We start from the raw sequence: 18,179 nt of genomic DNA, 5'->3' as shown, positions 1-18,179 counted from the left end.
CCCTTACACTTAATCATACTTTTGATTTTGACCATACCACTATTTTTGTACGTATTGTTTTTGTTTTATATACATCTCCTGTACTTTTTTAGCTTTATACTTTGCGTATTTTTATATGAAACTTTTACTCTTGCCTTTGTTACTTGCTTTTTATTCTTTTCATTGTATCTTATCTTTTTATTTTTATTCCTATCATTGTATCTGATCATAGTTTCATTTTGTATCTTTTTAGCCCTGATGAAGCCCTGCAAAGCGGGGCGAAATGTTGGAAAATAAATAGTTGTAAACTATTTTTGTTTCACTTTTGACCGCAACCCTGACCATCTTCTTATATGATAATATTAAATACTTATAATCTAAAGCTATTTGGCACCAGTCCATGTGAGACCTTTGGGTAGGTGAAGAATTTTCCAAGAGTGAGAGGCATTTCATTTAATGTTTCTTCATATGCTGACAATAAACCACTACTATTCTTTTTCATTGAAGCATGTGCTTCCTCACAAAAAAAAAAAATTATAACTTTACACTTGATATCTCTTCTAACGAGCTCAGATATAACAACATATCATTCATAGAGACTAATATTCCCAGACCTGTAGTTTTATGAGCATACAACAATGGTAATAAAGACTGATTGTCAAATAAAACAATAATCATCCAAATAAAGCAATTTGTTAGTGTTTGGTAGCAATAACAGATTTTAAAAATTTTATTTCATATTTACATGATTTGTGTAGTGATTAATTTTAAAGAAGATCAGCAATAATTTACAAATATGCCTGGTCCCTTTGAAGTTGTTATAAACAATATCCAGTGTACTTCAATTCACCCTTGGCCCAGTGCAAGTTGCTATCACATCCTGATTCATGTTTGTATGCCCACATCTCGGCCATTTATAAAGATTAACATAAATTGTTTTGAGAAGGAATAACTAAAGCATTGTGGAACCATAATCCTAAAAGATTGATATAAAGAACTACGCCTCAATTTAGGGAATCCTTGCTTGTGTCATGCGTTATAAAAAGGTTGGGCACCCCTGATTTGAAACTCTATCATAATTTTAGTATAAGAGAGTTTAAAACTATAAAAAGAATTAATTAATATCAAAACTTCAACTAACTTTACCTTTGAAACAGATGGAGGAAGTGTTCCTGGACAGCCTACTTCTTTCCATGTTGAAGCTATATAATAAAAGGTATCAGGTCCCTCTTTGCCTAACGAATCCGTGAGCACTTTGCAAATTTCCTACAACAATTAAACAGATAAATAGTAATTATCTGAAAGATAAAAACTTAAAAAAAAAAATAAAAGAATAAATAATAATTTATAGGCATCACATATTAAATTACCATTGATTGGTATATGAAGCCCTTCAATTAGATACCTTAAAGCTTGATTGGCAATAGTTCACAATAACTAATTTTAACTGACAACACAAAAACTCATTTGATAATAAGGGCACTCAGTCATAAAACATAGTATCTAACATTTATTGTGATTTGAAGTTTTTTCAGTTATCATGTTTTACGATAGAGTGCTCCAATTAGAAAGTTTCTCATTTCTACACAGATGTTAATTTAACTTAAGAAAGTCATTGAAATAACTTTTTAATTATGTTTACAATGAGAATGAGAATTACTTTTATGATGAAAGAAACCCACTTGTACATTGCTTCCTCACCTCTATAAAATTATTTCCCAACTCTCACGACGGGTAGGCATGTACTGAATTATATACAACTTATAAGTGGTCAGCCATTGTTGTCAAAGTATAGTATCTAACACCAGAAAGTGATTCATATTTAAGCAATTTAAGCTCAGATTCTATGGTCACAGTGAGTGACAGCTGTGGCAGTACTGCCATACAATCTAGATTGTTTGATAGTTGGCAGTACTACAGTGAGTAACTGTCATATTTAGTTGCCTTGAGAGTGAACTGTGGCAATTGATGTTTAACTTATTGACTCCAGAGTTTCATATTTATTAAAAGTGTTTAGTGAACTTGTCCATTAAATTTAATCAACTTTTTATCATTCATTCACTAAGATATACATTAATGAGGTTAGGTTCACTATCAAGCACTGTCATATATTCTCACTATTGTACAATTACTTGTAGAATAGGTATCTTTCATATGAAAATGGGCCTTTAGGCTAGACCTGAACTGCAAGGTATCTGTTAGGAGTTTGTTTATACCTTTTGAGCAGAAGTTGACAGCAGTGATTTAATTAAAGCTGAAATAACAAGGTAAGCACCCAAAATATTAGGACATAGTGATAGCCCCCAGCAGAATTGGCACTAGTATACAGTGACCAAAGGAACATTGGATTTATTTTACTTCTAGCAGGATCAGAAATATATAATATTAATCTAAATAATCATTCTAAACTAATATGACAGTTAGTTTTTAAGGAAATTTTATAGCATTAATTATGAGACAATCACTGGTTTATAATAGCAATAGAGATAAAAGAAAATCCTAACCTAGTGTTTATAGCAAGCTCTTAATAAGTTATTTAGAGCATAGTGTGCTTAACAGGCCTTATTTATTTAATGAACCACCCCACAAATCTTTACTGCAGCATGATAAATGCAACATAAAAATATATACGATTCAATATTTATTAATATTAATACTTATATTGGATACAAAATGTAAAGGGCACAAGTGAGAAAATGTGTTCATTAAAACTGATAACGTAGAAGATAAGATCTACATAAAACAACCTTTCCTAAATTTAAAACTGGCTGCTGCTTGATGTCATTTGACTTGATTAGATCAATATTTTAGTAGGAAATACGCCAGGTTCAAGTAAGATAATAATGATGGTGAATTTCACCTTTAAATTTATGAATGTAGAATATATGACTCCTTTACCGATTAGTAAGACTCATTAACATCAAATGCAAAAACTGGGGTACTATTATACAAAACAAGCTCCAGTGCAGGCATATTCACAATTATTACATTTGCTAATATTACTAGTTTTAATTAAATGTTAGCTGTCAAGTTCGCTCCTTCAAAAGAGATAAACAAGCCTCCAAAGAATCATTTTGGGGGAGGTTTGGCCTACATTAACTTGTAGCAATCAGTATATAAAAGAGTTTAGAAGTTACCACCACTGGAGCTTATGTACAGTAGGACTAAAACTGCCATGAATAAGGAAATCAATTAACCTTTGAGTCAGGGATTTTCTGGTTCAAAAGTTTATAACCCAAAACGGAATAATGTACAGAAGTTAGCTCCTTTCCAGCCAGACCCACAGTGAATACATTTTTTAATCTTTCCTTATCTTGAATAGAAATATAAGGTGTTTCTAAACCACAACAAAGTGTAGCTAGCAGAGTAGTTAGAAGTCCTGCAACAATACAAATAAACTAATTAGCAATCGAATACCCAATACAAATAAACTATTTACTGCTGAAAAATAAAAACAACTAGATAAAATTAAATTAAATAAAAGAACCAGTTAAAAATGCCGGTAAGAAGACAGGTAAAAACCTGCTAATAGTGTAACACCTGATTCAACTATGTACAATAAATTCTAGGTTTAACAACGTAAAATCATACCAATAATGGGAATATTAATAATTTGTAATAGAAATGCCATGTCTTTATCAAAGTATCATCCCTATCCAAAAAATAAACGGACACGTACACGTAAACTCCTCATATCAATGACAAATAGATATAAAAAAAAAAGGTATATTTATTTTGAAAGTAATTAATGGTTTTATTCAATTATTATCGTTGTAAAAAATAGCAGCGCAGCAACTTTTAGGTTTCATACAGAATTTTTATCCGCTTTCGTTAAAAAATAAACGAAATGTACCTTGGTATGTTTATCAATAACTTACTGATTATCGTGGCCGTGATACAATTAAAATAGCATTCTATGAATAGTAGTGTTTTGAAAATGAATTTTGTCGTTTTGGAGTTTAGATTTCGCTCTATCAAGACGTCTAACTGCTCTCAGAATGTGAAAATTGTATAAAAATCATGAATTTGAAATTCAACGTTGGGTGAGTAATTAAAAGCTTGCTTTGTTGTTAGTGTTATGGTCATGCTCCTATCAACATGGCCGCTAAAGCCAAACCAAAAATCCCTCCTTTTTTATGTTGAAATGCTATTAGCTAAATTTCAGAGTTGTCCTGTCCTTCAGTAATTTGGATAAAGAAGCTAGAAGTTCAAAATGAGCTATTGATAAATAGTGGTTGTATTGTTATCTACCCTAACTACAATGCTTGTATTTGTGTTACTATGTTCTCAAGCCACTCTTCAATTATGGAGATGATTTAAAGGTTCTATTTTATTAACAGGTACATTTGAATGTTATTATTGTTTTATTTATGTTATAGATTTTTAATATATGATGTTATTGTTTATTCATGTATCGATGATGTTTCCAGGTTGAAAAATGTCATCTAGTACCTTCATAGACAGTACTGAAGATAAAGATGATCAGTTGATTATTATTGTTAATGCCGATGGAACTATTACAGTTGATCCTGAAACTTTACAAAAGTTAATTGGTAAGAATGTGTGTGTGTGTGTTTAATTGTTAATTTAAGAGCTAGTTTATGGTGTTTACTATGGCATTGGTATAGATTGATGAAAATGTTAATTTTATTACCTTATTAATATAGGAAAATAATTTGTTATTAGTAAGATGAGATGTTTGTTTTTTCATTATTTGATAGCTTTATTAGGATTTTATTGAATAGATATTGATAAAACTATTAGTGTTGATAGGTTTATTTTATCAAGTTACTATAGTCTAACTTTAGGTAATACTAACCATCCTAGATTACCATTTATATAGTTGTGCTTTTGTAATATTTATTTTATTTGTACCTTACAAGTATGTTAATATTGTATTATGGCAGCGTCTTCTTAATATTTTAGGAAAGTAAGGCTCTTCAAAGTATTCATCATTATATATTTGAACTATGCTCATTCTAGTCAACTAACTTTATTTTTTAAATAATTTATTCTTAGAAAAAAAATATCAAATTTGTTTAATGAGAACAAATTTGTGTTATCCGTATTATTTATTTTTTTTTATTAATTTTTGATTAATTGCAAAATTTATTTTTTTTTCCAGCCAACCAACATGGTGGTAATTTAAGTGTGGTGAGGGTTGGAGACAATCTATCACCAGAAGACTCTCAAGAAGATGGAGATGGGGATGGAGGAGGTCCTCACGTCAACCTTACTGTCGAGGGGTTTTATCCTGAACCAGCTGAATCTGAAATACTTCAGCCTGGTACGTTTCTGATTAAATTAATTTAAGCATTAATTCTATTTCATGGTTAAATTGTGCCTAGGTTTTGCAACAAAATTTAATATGGGTTAAGAGGTTTATTAAAAGGACAAAAGGCTGGTTATAATTTATCAATTTTGAATATAGTTTGGCATTTCTTTCAACGAGTGATAGTGTTTTCACAAACTGTTTGGAGATTTAGCAATATGTCCTGGATAAGAATAACAGATTTATTAGGTTTCCCTTATTGTTTGATATATGTTGATCCTATGAAATAATAAAAGAAGGTTGCTGAAATTTCTTTTTTGCTTTAGAAGTCCATTATGAAATATTATGTAATCTTTTTATTTTATTATTTTCTTTTTTTTCTTTTGAGAACTGTTGTTGAATTATGAGCAGTAGAAAGTTAATCAGTTCAAATATGTAATTTAGAGTTTTTCTGCCCATTTTTTTGGCAAATCAACATTTCTCATTTTTCTCTGTATGTTTGTTTCACAATTTTGTTTATGAGAATTAATTTTATATATGTATATGTGTCATGTATTAAGTATATCTTTACTTCAGTTTTAATATTTATTCAATAATTTATAGATGGAGTCGATGCCAGCAGTGAAGTGGTGGATCCTTTTTCACAAATGGAGCCAGAGCACATTGCTAGACTTGAATCAGTCCTTCAGTCTGAACAAGCTAAAGAAATTTTAGGAACTAATCTAGTTGAAGATAATAACTTGAATTCTGTCTTAGGTAATATTTTATTATAAAGTTTTTCCTGTATCTGTGTTAATATCTATAGTGTAAATGTTCTTTTTTAGAATGAACAATATGCATTTACGAATTTTTGCCATTTATAGATATCTTGGAGGGCAAAGATGAGGTTTCACCTTCTGTTGTTCACTTTGACCATAGCTATACTTCAGCTGTTCCTACTTTTCAGCAACCTCAGGCGCAGGTTCAGAATCAACCTCCACAGGCTCAGCCAACATCTCATCATCGGCCTCTTACGAGGGTATAACTTGATTTTGTTTTATTTTATCCATATTAATGCTTCTTCTATTCCCAAGTTCTATCAGTATTATTTAAAAAAAAAAATAGGTCCCTTATATTTTTCAATACCAAATACCTATTTATACATTGATTATTATTATCTAATGGTTGCTCTGTTTTAATTTTTATGTTAATATTTTTTAGGGTGGACGTGGTCGTGGCAGAGGTAGAGGCTTAATGACAAGGGGTGGTCGAGGAGGAAATGCAGTTGTCCATCAAGTGGTAAAAGCTGCTTATCTTATTAAGCTTATTTCAAATTGTAAAAGTATTATGAATTCACAAGATCACAAAATAAGCCACCTCCACCAGTGCCTAAGGTGTTCAGAGCCTGATTAGTTTATTAATAATGAGAATATTGTTGACAGTATATAAATATACAAGGCGAAGATGCTTAGGGGTGTGGTCATTGTAGAACACTAATAAGCAAAAACTTATTTATTAGTGCTAATGTTTTGGGCAGAATCTCTAGCCTCCCCAGGGCTGTTTGGAGGAGGTGGAAAATCCAAGTGGAGATTGAACAGCCCTGTTGAAGGCTAGAAATTCTGGCCGAAGTGTTGGCACTAATAAATGAATTTTTTTTTACGCTGACTGTACCCGCAACCATCTTCTCGTTATCTATTAATTTATTGGTTACTGGGTGTATGGACTGTAAATAGAAACAACTGGTTAGTTATGTATGTAACTATCTTGTCTACTATATATTCTTTTTTAGGCTATAACCTACTCAATTATTTCTGCTTTGTTGGCCACACAACTATGAAATAGCCCCTAGGTTGCTCCTAGTTGTTATTTCCTTGGACATTATTGAATTATCATAGTCTGTTTTATTGCCATGTTTGAACAACCATGATGACATTCATATTGTATAAGCGTAAATTTGAATGATACTGTAGTGGCAAGTCTCAGGAAAAGTATCATGGTTTTCAGTGTGTTGATATAGCTGTCAACTTCCACTTGCTCCATAGATAATTAAACTCCATTTGGATCCTTTTCAATTGAGGTCGGTAGCTAAATAGGAATCACTTTATGATATCAAATTATAACCGACAACAGCTAATATTGTTAAAGGGATAAGTTATGATCACCATACCAGCAGATATCTGTAGATTATAAAAATGTCCTATCGCTTTGGACTGTTTTGCTTTGTATCTTATTATACATATTGGAAAATGTATTGAAAAATATTTCGAAATAGCATCTCAAATGTTTGAATTTGCAAGTGAATTCAACTGAAAAGAAAAACTAGTTAGTATATATTGCAGAACCAGAGTAAATTTTCTTATTAGTAAACGAAAATAAGCTCAGATACATCATATTAAGTCACAAATTGTACGGAGATCCTTTCAGGCACTGATGGATACATTTCTGAGGCTAGCTGAAGCAGCAGAAGCAATGGGCATGACGATTAACCAGGCTAAAACTAAATACATGCGAGCTGGACTTGGTATAGTGGCTGCTGTTGGCGGGGAGGTGAAGATGGGTCCATTTACGTTTGAATGTGTTGACCAGTTCTCCTATTTAGGCTCAGCAGTCAGCAGCAATAACAGGATCCTTACGAAGGCTAACAGATGCTATTTTGGACTCAGGAAGCACTTGAGGAGTCGAGCTGTCACTCACAGCACCAAATACCAGCTCTACAAGACACTAATCCGGCCAGTCCTCGCTTATGGAATATTTGGCTGTGCCAATGTTGGTGAGAATTGGAGGAGGTGAACCAACAGAGAGGTCTACAAGCTTTTCGGTGAGGGAGATGCGATGCAGCACATAAGGCGCTGGGCGGCCATGTTGTCAGGATGTCAGCGGTTGAGATCCCGAGGAGGTTGCTGGACAGTAGACTGCATCGGACCAAAGGAAGAGGCAGGCCGAGGCTGAGATGGGAGGATGCCATCATCAGGGATTCCAAAGAACTTCTGAGCGGTCTTACTAGACCGAGCTACATGAAAAAAACTCATTGAGGAGGCCAAGGTCCAACCTGGACTGTAGCGCCATGGATAGATAGATATAAAAGTCAGAAATTGGAAGATGTAATTTCGCACTAAAATGGTCCCTATTCCATCATGGCTTCCAGTGACATCAATGTCAAAGACACCCTCTTATTGAGCTTGGACTGTGAAATGTTCTGTTCTGATATAAAATACCTATATGGTGTAGTTATTTTAATGGAATATTGAAAATTGCAAATTAATTTTTATTTTTGAAAAATAAAAGTTTTATGAAAATTTTAATTCCTAAAATTTCTATTTGAATGGTGGTATTAATTTATTAGTGCTTGGTATGGTACTGTTTTGTTGCGGACTTGGGCAAAAAATGATTTCAGATTAGTAATTGGAGTTTCAAAATCTATTGAAAATTTTAAAAAATAGAATGATTTTGATAAAGTCTTGGTTATCATTTATGACGACGCACTCTTACAGAAAGCAAATTCTGAAACAATTTGGTTTTCTTAGGGTTGTTCAATGTTCCATACCATTTACCCATAGTAGTGTTGATGAATTTTGCCAGAAAATCAGAAAAGTCCCGTATATAAATTCATCTCAAAATTGTATTTACTATCAGATTCAGTAAAAAAAAATTTATGAGTAAGGTGCACTGTTATTGATTGAGGCTTTTGCAGGGATAATAACTCAAGAAAGAATGATTAACATATTTGTTTGATAATAACCTGAGATATCTGAGATTAGAAATTAAAATTATGGAGAGGAGAATGATAAAGTTAGGCTTACCATTAATTAGCATCTCAGAAAATGGGCATAAATCTCAATTTATTAGTGAAATAATTGTTTTGATTGTTTTAGATTTTGGTTATATCTTCATATATTTTTATTTTAAGAATCCATGTATGTACATTCATATGTTTGTATATTCTAGGTGGTTCCGGTTTCAAGTCCTGTTTCCCCGAGTCCAGTCAAGGTGATTCAAGCATCTCCACAAAAAACATTTGTTGTTGCCTCACCATCACATCCTCGTGTCATTGCCCAATCTATTAGCAGTGAGTGTTTAATACAATTTTTTTTTTTTAAATAATTATAATTGTCCATCCAATTAACTTTAGATTTCACTCAGTCAATCATTTACTTCCTATTATAGCTTTCTGTTTAATTGTCTATTGTGTACCATAAATTTAAATGTGATTAAAATATAATTTGAGCAGAATACATGATTCTAAAAAAGCTTGGTGGATTTATTAGGTCACTTTGTATGAAGTCCTCTGTATGATTCATACCAAATGGTGTGAACCTATCACAATAGCTAATGATGTAGTGTGTTTATTCTCTTATGGGGTAAATTCTGCACATAAGGAGAAAATTTATGTTTTATAACAAAACGAAATTATCTATTTGATTGTTATTATTGTTTTTTCAGCTGACGAAGAACAGACTCCTAAGATAGTTCATAGGAGAACCATATTAACTAAAGTGCCTCAGCCTTCAACACAGCTAAAGCAGCAAACTCTTCATCAAGCTCTCCATCCATCAACACCTTCAATCAGTAAGATTAGAATTGTAGAATACAATTAATATTACGGTTAGGGTATTTGTAAGTTTGAAAATTACAGGACATTATTTTATTATTATAATAAAATTATGTCAATGTTATTTTCTATACATTAAAAGAAATAAAGACTTAAGCCTATGAGAATGCATTAAAAAATATATATATCTTGCTTCCGTAAATTCAAGGAATATTGTAGCTCAGTGAGTGTGAACCAAGTTAGAACAGTGCAAAGTAAATGATTTAATTTTAACATTTTTTCTTTCTTTAATATTTTAAGTGCCATTCACTTGCGGTGCCCTGGCATACATCTGAGACACCAACTTGGGGAACTGCTGGGATATAGTACTCCCTTAGTACTAAACCCTAGACCCTTGTTAAGTTTTAGTGGTTCAGGGTTTATTTTCTGTAAATAAGAGCTGACATAATTACAAATAGATCTAAGAAAGTTGGTTCTTTCATTGAACAGTTCATTTTTTGAAATTATTGTTATTGTGGTAGAGCTTGAAAATAGTTTTGGAATTATTGATATAATTTAATAAATCTAATGAAAAATAACTTTTTATCTGAAATATATTATTATTATTATTATATGAGCATGTAGGTCTAAGTCCTCGCACGATGTATTAGGAAATACATCGAGCGTTTCTTGACTTTTTTTTTCGTAGGGTGGGTTTGTCACTCCCACATCTATTTTTTTGTGAGTGCTACCTATTGGCTAACAGGCCTCACGAAAGCCCGGAAAGAGGCTGCGAATGAGTTTTGTATAATTTTATGCTTGTGAAATTGGCCCCAGATGGGGCCGGGGTCGAAGGGTAGGTAGACAGGCGCGTTGCCACGCTGCTACCGCTAAATAAGATATATTTATATATCTGACTTAAGAAAGTAGGGTGGCTCAATGGTTAAGGCTCTGTGCCACCAACTCTAAGAACTTGTGTTCAAAAGGTTTCGAATTCAAATTAGGCTGTGACATTTAATTATTTATTTTGTTACTGTAGCAGTGAGTCAATCCGGTGAATTCTGGGATTATACAAAACCAAAATTATTATACTGGAATTATACAAAACCCTCAGGGGTCCACCCAGCTTCATAAAGAGGATACCCATTATTTGGGGGAAAATATGGCAGTTGTTCATGAATAAATCACCTCCTTGCACAACTGTTGTTCTAGAAACTACTTCCTTACAAAGTACTGAACCCTTCTTAATTGTAGGGGTACAGATTTTTATTTTTTTTATTTGTATCAAACTTCCTGGAAATCCCTAAAACCATTTTATAGGGGTTATGAAGCAGATATAGAAAGCATCCTCACCCCTCTCCAATAACCTTTAATGCAGTGCAGAAGTCATATTTTTTGGGCTGGAGTGGAAAAAATATGAAAAAAAATTATTTTGATTTACAATGTTTCTTAATTAATTACTGTATTTATTTGAGATGAAAATTTCTTTCTTTATATCAATTTAATGAAAACTGTTATTTTAATTCTTTATTATTGATTGCCCATAGAGTTTTGTTTAATTTTGAATTTTGTCTGATTTGGTGAAAAAGAGAAAAGGGCATATAGCCACCCACTGCTAACAGTCAGTTGTCAAGACTCAGCAGTAAGGAGATAACGTCATGCCTCCTCATAATTATTTATTCTTTTTCTGTAGCCGTGAGTCAACCCGATGGATTAAGAAGCCCTCCTGGGGCACACCCAGCCTCCAAAAAGAGAATTCCCTTGATTCAGGAAAAATCTCTTGGTTGAGTGAAATCTTTAACAAATAACCTGTATAACCATTATTCAAGAATCAGCATTTCCCTACCAATTAAGGACCCTTCATGGGTTCTAGCGGTACAGATATGACAGACTAATTTGAATGCCAAAGCTTGCTTTTATTTTTTGGTGGTTATTTACCATAATGCCATATAGTCATGTTATTTATTATCTCTGTGCTATTAAAAATGAGCTTTAAATAATTTTGTTAGTCTTAATTTCCATAACAAAGGTTGACAAAGTTGGTAAGGACTCATAATTTTTTTACTTTAATTAATCTTAGCATTCACCTTTTTTAATCATTATTTGTTTATTTAGGTGTTTCACAAGATACTGGAGGAACTCCAACCATAATAACATCTACACCAATCGTCATTCAGCGGAAGGTATATGTTTTGGAATTTTATTAGTATACATTCAAAATTAGATTTTTTATTTTTTAAATTTATAATTATTTTTCGAAATATAGATGTGACACAAAATTAAGGGTTAGTCTGTCCTCTGCAGATCAAATGGAATGACTGAGGGAAGGCTCCATTCTAAGGAATTCATTGATTCATGATCACTCCATTGTTCCATCATTCATTCCATTTGGAGAAAAATACTGGAAATATATATTTTATCTTTTACAAACTATTTGAAGGCATTACTCAAGTACCCAGGGTCTGCGAGACTCCAGACTGTAGAAAGGGCTGTTTTTTTCCGGTTTATTATTTACATTTCGTATTACAAGTGTACAATCACAAGATAAATGAATTACTTATTTATCTTTTGATTCAAATAATAATTTTGAAATTGATTCAATAATAATTTGAAATTGATTCAAACAATAATTTTGTTGTCAATTTAATTATTCAAGATTTCAGTTTATTTACAAATTATTAATTTCTAATTACCATTAAATGACAAAGTTGTATAAACCTGTGGTCGAATTTCAGTTTGACCCCTAACTTTTAGAATATATTCATTATAGTGAATTGCAGCATTGGTATAAAATTAATTTTTACCTTTTTTACCTTTTTTTTAATTATGTAAATACTGTCTAGCTATAGTCATAACTTTTGAACATCGCATTAACTAGTAAATTCTTATATTAAGATTCTTGGTTAACTGAGATTAATCCAAATGACGATATGGAGCAACACAAATTATCTTATAAGTCGTTAAGAGAAAAAAACTTAACTAAGAAAGGCATTTAATATATGGAAGAAAGTTGATTATATATAATTATTTGGTTAGATCATTCTATAGAACATGTAATGACAGTGAGTGAATGAAAAACTATGCACTCTCTAAGTTTTTTTTAAGGATTAAAGTGTATATGGTAGGGTATAGGACCATTATATTTAGTTATTCCTCATCACTCTAAAAATCTTATTTTTTTCTGTTTAATAATACATGAAAGTTTCTTCATTTGCGGTTGTTTCTGAAATACCATACTACTTATATTTTTTTAAGTAAGTTATTACTTCTAGGTGGCTCTCACGAGAGGTGGTCGGGGAGGTAGAGGTGGTCGAGGAGGTAGAGGTAGGAGGACAAACATTGCCAGTGGTGATGAGGTCAGCGCAGCATTACAAGCAATGGAACTAACTCCTCAATCTCAACCGTCTCAATCACCTGTGGTTGCATCTCCTGTTAAGGTATCTTCGATTACGTTATTTTTGTTTGTTTTTTTGCAATTTACCCTCTTAATGCCATCCGAAAGTTTCTTACCTATCCAAACAAATCAAATCAACAAATCTGCCAAGGTTTAAGTAAATACTTGTAAAAACAAGAAATAAATAAAAATTAAAAAAAAAAAAAAGATATTTAAAAAATCAGTGGTTCAACAAGACCCAACTAAAGGAGTTTAAATAAAAGTGCCTTGTTGGTATTGGATTATTGTGGATGAACATTTTCATGTAACAAACACACTCCTTTCATTAGCATACTCTTCTGTTATGAATTGCTCTCGAGCTTTTGTATGGTCTCGCAGTAATTATGCTGAAGTAATTATCTCCTCAGGTCAAAAATTAACAAAACAACACTTATTTGGTCCCAAAATTACGCAAATGCTATGATTTGTTTGACCGAAATTGAGGTTTTGAATTATTTGTTAGTTGGAAACTAGTGTCCCACCACTATGTTGACTGTCTTTGGCTTAGAGGTGTAATAAGCTGTGTTTTTGTTTAAGCAAGCTATACAAAAAAAAAAAAATTGACAGCACTCATACTTTCTGCACATGCCTTGTATAACATAATTTTATTTGAGAGATATTGAGTACCTATTAGATTTCTTCTTTGTTTATAATTGAAGCATAAGAAAATTTAAAATAGTTATACCATCTTGCACAAACTATATATAATGGCTGTTTTCAGCATTCACCTGTTTCATTACTTTTAAATATGGATGGTTGTTTAGTTTTAATTGCTTTTTAGGTTGTTATCTTTATTTATTCTCTTAATTAAATGGATTTTATTTTATGGAAGTTGAAATTAGTAATGACCAAATAATTGCTGTAAACTTAAAGCTTGAATCAGCCTTTCTGAATCTTGTTAATGGAAGATCGGAATAGTATTAGTGTTCAGAAAATTCTATAAACCATAAATATGTCACTGAACTTTTGATAAGACTTAGCCTTAGATGTAATTAGTAGTGTAGTTAGATGTAATTTGTTAATTTCGACTTGGACCTATTTTATTATTTTCGGCATTCGTGTGTAGTTTTTTAATCATTTTTTTCTAAACATTTTTTAAAGTCTTTAGAAAATACATATCATTAAATCTAGGGAGGAAAAATTTATCACTATGTATTTTTTGTAAATATAACAGATAGTACAAATGTTTACATTAACTTACATTTGTGAAAAAAAAAATTTTTTTGTTTTATATGTTTCTTTTTCACAGAAATGAAAATAGTTACCAATGTAAAATTGTCACATCTTACTTTTACTATTTAAAAGAAACAGGCACTATGATAATCAATTTTACTGTGAATTTAAAAATGTACAAATTAACTTTAGCAGCAAAGTTTTTTGGGAGTATCTTCACTTTCCAAAAGTTGCAAAATTTGGGAAAGAAATTCATGTCTTTAATGATTCAGTCATGAGCTATCATTCCCTCAAATTCACTTTTGAATACAGTAGCATCAACAGACCATTTCTCACCACTTAGACAAAAATCTTCAATTGAACCTCTGTCTCTTCACCAACTATTGACTCATATATCAGCCTATGGTATTAACTTTTGTTATTATTTAATTCCATTATTGAATCTCAATTATTTCTTAAATAATTTTATTTCAGCAGCAACCTGCATCTCAACCGCAGGCTTCACCTCAAGTGGAACAGGAAGTAACAATTAAGAAAAAACCAACCATGCCAACTGTGATAATACGCAAAATTGGTTCAAAATCGGAAATAATTTCTACCACCGCAAAGAGTAATAAAGTGAGACTTCACTCGGAAGAGAATAGCCCCGAGCAGTATGCTATAATTCAACCTCAAGGCAATAAAGCTGTGAAGCAAGTGCAAGTTCCCAAGGCTGTTGAACCCACCACTCCAACTCGTGGTCAGTATTATTTAAAATTTACTTTAATTTTTTTTTATGTGCCTGGTTACATACTGGAAATTATTATTGAATTATTGAAACCAAAATAATTTCAAAATATACCACAATAATGCATTTATTTAATTTTATTATATTTTCAGTTTTTTCATTTGTTATTTTCCTGACAGCATATTAAAAAAACTATTATAATGTGCATTCTAAACCATTGATTTCATCAGAGTTATAGGTATTATTACAAAACTGTAGCTGAGACTGGTGATAAGTTTGATGCTTGAAAATAAAAATGAACTTACAGTTTAATTATAAAATTTTGCATTGGAGCAATAGATGATTTGACGATGACAGTTGTATTTATTCTATTATTGTCTGTTGCTTTTGTATATGATTGGTCTATAATTTTTCGTTTATTTCCTCTCTTTTGAAGTAACATAATTATTCTGTCTCTTATCTCAAGTTGGTATTGAAATTTATATGAGTGATGTTTCCATTTTAGGTGTATTGTTTACTAAAAGAAATAGAGCTAAAAGAAGAATTTGTATTTGTTGCTTAGGAATTGCCGAAAGATGAAATCTTATGGAATTGTTTTATTTATGAGACTGCTCATCAGTACCAAAGATGTTTTATAGCTATTATTTATTTTTCTATTGGACATAATTACTTTTATTGGCTCAGTAATGAGATGTGTTAAAAATGTAATATAATTCCTTTCTCTTGTTTTAAATTGTTTTTATTTATTTTTTATTGTTAAATTAGTATCTGTGATAAATAATTAATAAAAAAATTAAGGACTTTCTGACAGTCCTTGTTCCTTTTTTTTATAGTTACTATTACTATTACTATTATTATTATTATATTCTGCTCATAACAGTCTTATAATTTTTGTGGTACAAATTCTGTATATATGTGTCATGTATTTATTTATGAACCTAGAAATATTATTAGATTATGATGAAAGTCAACTGTTTTGAAAATATTTTGACTGAAAACTCATGATTGTTGATTTTATATATCTTATTAATATACAAATGATTTTAAAGTACTACTCCGCTCTTGAAATGAATTTCCTTTAACCTTTAGAAATTCAACGCCCGTTCTGTCACAATTGTTGGATCAGGACCTAAGTACGACCTAGAAAAATAAAAATTATCTTTGAAAATTAATTCTTAATTTTTTTTTGTTCCTAGCCTGATAACACCAGCATTACGAATTAGAAGAAACTGTTTCTTATTTATTTATTTTAATAAATCGCAATTATTTAAGCAATCAAAGGAAAAGTGTATGTATGTATTATTATTATTATTGTTAATTTTACATTTTAATGGTGGCTTTTCTTTTACAATTCAAGAGCTTCCTCTAAAATGGTTATAACTAAGATTGAAATTACCGTGCCTTATTTAAAGCACAAAAATATCAGTGTAACAAATGTATCAGATACCTGACTTGATTATCTCAAAATCTCCTGTTTGAATATAGCACTTTTTAGTGCTGTGACATCCACATTATATGTCCATGTTTAAATTGTTTTTAAGAATTCAATTAATTAAAAATGACTGTAGTACATAAATCCATATTTCTATGCACTGTATTATGTATTTTGAGCCACTTTTTTGGTAAGATGGATTGTTGACATTCTTTGCTCTAGGTTTTATCAATTTTTTTTATTTATAGTTTTATGTACAGATTTTTTAAAATTTAAAAAACAACTAGATAATGCATAATAATTAAGATTTGGAATTTACCTAATATTGTTTTGTAGGAAAAATATTTTATAGTCTAAATTTCGAGAGAAGTCACTTTTGATTATTTAGAGTTTTGAGGTAATATTTTTATTTGAGATTCACAAGTTTAAATGAAGAGGAGGATTTAAGATAGAAAGGTAAGATATGATTATATATTCGGAGTGTGGTTACATTCATAGATGCTGTATGTTGAAACATGAAAAAAAAAATTTATATAAAAAAGGAAATGATCTATCAGTTAATTATGATCTTAATCTTGTTTGTGTATTAAAGTGCATCAAACCTTATATGATAATGATATACAACTAATTGATTGAAGTATGATCAAAAAAATAATGGGGAAATGGCATTTATATTTTTTTGGGGCAGGGGGATATGGATATAATGAAGTTAGAATTGAAAATTCTGGTAATCAAAATAACTTTCAACCAATAGTGAAAAATTTATGTGATAAAAAATATGTGAATAGTTTGTTCCTTGAATTTGGTTAAGTTAAGTCTCTCCTAATCCTGAAATAATTCTTTTTGTTTTAAGTAACTGACTTCCAGGGCTGTATTAACCCAGTTTGAATTTGAAAAGTTTTTTATATACAATATTATGATGGATGAAAAAAAAAATTTTTGTAGTTGATGTTTGACTGACAAAGTATTCGTAATTTCTTGATATTAATTAATTGAGTAGATGTATCCTGTTCCTTCCTTATGTCCAAAACCTCACTCAATTTTTTATCCACAGCAACGTTCTGCTTTGACGAATTTACAAAAATCCTTTCAAAACACTTTCTGATTCTTAAAACTACCAACAGATTATAAATGCATCAAAATTTTAAAAAAATACTCAATTTTATTTTTTATAAAACTTTTTTGTTTTTGTTTTGTTGTTCTAAGTTTTTGTAAAACTTAGACTTTTAAATAAGTTTACAATACATGATTTTTTAAATTACTACAAATGGTTCTTCAGCACAAGCAATTTTCCTGTTGAATTTTTATTTAGCAGCCAGTGAAATATTATTAAATAATAAAATACTTTTCTTTTTACATAAGCTACTCCTATAATAAAGTCATGTTTTATTATATTTTTCCTTATTTATCTACTAAGTTAGTTGGTTAAAATATTTAAAATAGAAAATATTGAATGTTGGTTTGAACAAGTTGTTTATATATAAAAAGGATTTCCTAAATTAAAAGCTGGTCTCACCCAGAAAAACAATTATAATGTAATATATTTGTTTTATGTATTTAAAAAAAATATTGATAAACCATACAATAAAGTATTTCTTACAACTTTAATTTGGTAACACTGCAAGCTAATAAAAAGAATGTGTGTGTATATGTATA

The 18,179-nt window shown here is 30.6% G+C and overlaps 2 protein-coding genes across 7 annotated transcripts in view; one reads left to right on the top strand and one right to left on the bottom strand.

Moving 5' to 3' along the window:
• OstDelta (oligosaccharide transferase delta subunit) overlaps nucleotides 1–3,679 on the bottom strand; it is a 14,854-nt gene extending 11,175 nt beyond the window's left edge. The window contains exons 1-3 of the mRNA XM_014438435.2: nucleotides 3,571–3,679; nucleotides 3,177–3,358; nucleotides 1,126–1,245 (exon numbers count right to left, since the gene is read on the bottom strand). Coding sequence (XP_014293921.1) covers nucleotides 1,126–1,245; nucleotides 3,177–3,358; nucleotides 3,571–3,610 — 342 coding nt within the window. The 5' untranslated portion in view covers nucleotides 3,611–3,679. The remainder of the gene's footprint in view (nucleotides 1–1,125; nucleotides 1,246–3,176; nucleotides 3,359–3,570) is intronic.
• Nucleotides 3,680–3,852: 173 nt separating this feature from the next.
• pps (protein partner of snf) overlaps nucleotides 3,853–18,179 on the top strand; it is a 47,371-nt gene continuing 33,044 nt past the window's right edge. For 2 of the 6 annotated variants that reach the window (XM_067049028.1, XM_067049023.1), the window contains exons 1-12: nucleotides 3,853–4,022; nucleotides 4,134–4,319; nucleotides 4,410–4,532; nucleotides 5,105–5,266; nucleotides 5,855–6,007; nucleotides 6,115–6,269; nucleotides 6,452–6,529; nucleotides 9,176–9,296; nucleotides 9,671–9,796; nucleotides 11,874–11,941; nucleotides 13,031–13,195; nucleotides 14,839–15,103. In XM_067049028.1, the coding sequence (XP_066905129.1) occupies nucleotides 4,418–4,532; nucleotides 5,105–5,266; nucleotides 5,855–6,007; nucleotides 6,115–6,269; nucleotides 6,452–6,529; nucleotides 9,176–9,296; nucleotides 9,671–9,796; nucleotides 11,874–11,941; nucleotides 13,031–13,195; nucleotides 14,839–15,103 (1,408 nt within the window). In that variant the 5' untranslated portion in view covers nucleotides 3,853–4,022; nucleotides 4,134–4,319; nucleotides 4,410–4,417. The remainder of the gene's footprint in view (nucleotides 4,023–4,133; nucleotides 4,320–4,409; nucleotides 4,533–5,104; nucleotides 5,267–5,854; nucleotides 6,008–6,114; nucleotides 6,270–6,451; nucleotides 6,530–9,175; nucleotides 9,297–9,670; nucleotides 9,797–11,873; nucleotides 11,942–13,030; nucleotides 13,196–14,838; nucleotides 15,104–18,179) is intronic. The other 4 variants (XM_067049027.1, XM_067049024.1, XM_014438429.3 and 1 more) reach the window with 4 other exon arrangements.

Source organism: Halyomorpha halys, unplaced genomic scaffold (assembly GCF_000696795.3).
Source record: "Halyomorpha halys isolate HHAL.00 unplaced genomic scaffold, Hhal_1.1 Scaffold58.1, whole genome shotgun sequence".
Classification (NCBI taxonomy): Eukaryota; Metazoa; Arthropoda; class Insecta; order Hemiptera; family Pentatomidae; genus Halyomorpha; species Halyomorpha halys.
This window is presented reverse-complemented; position numbering and strand designations above follow the sequence as displayed.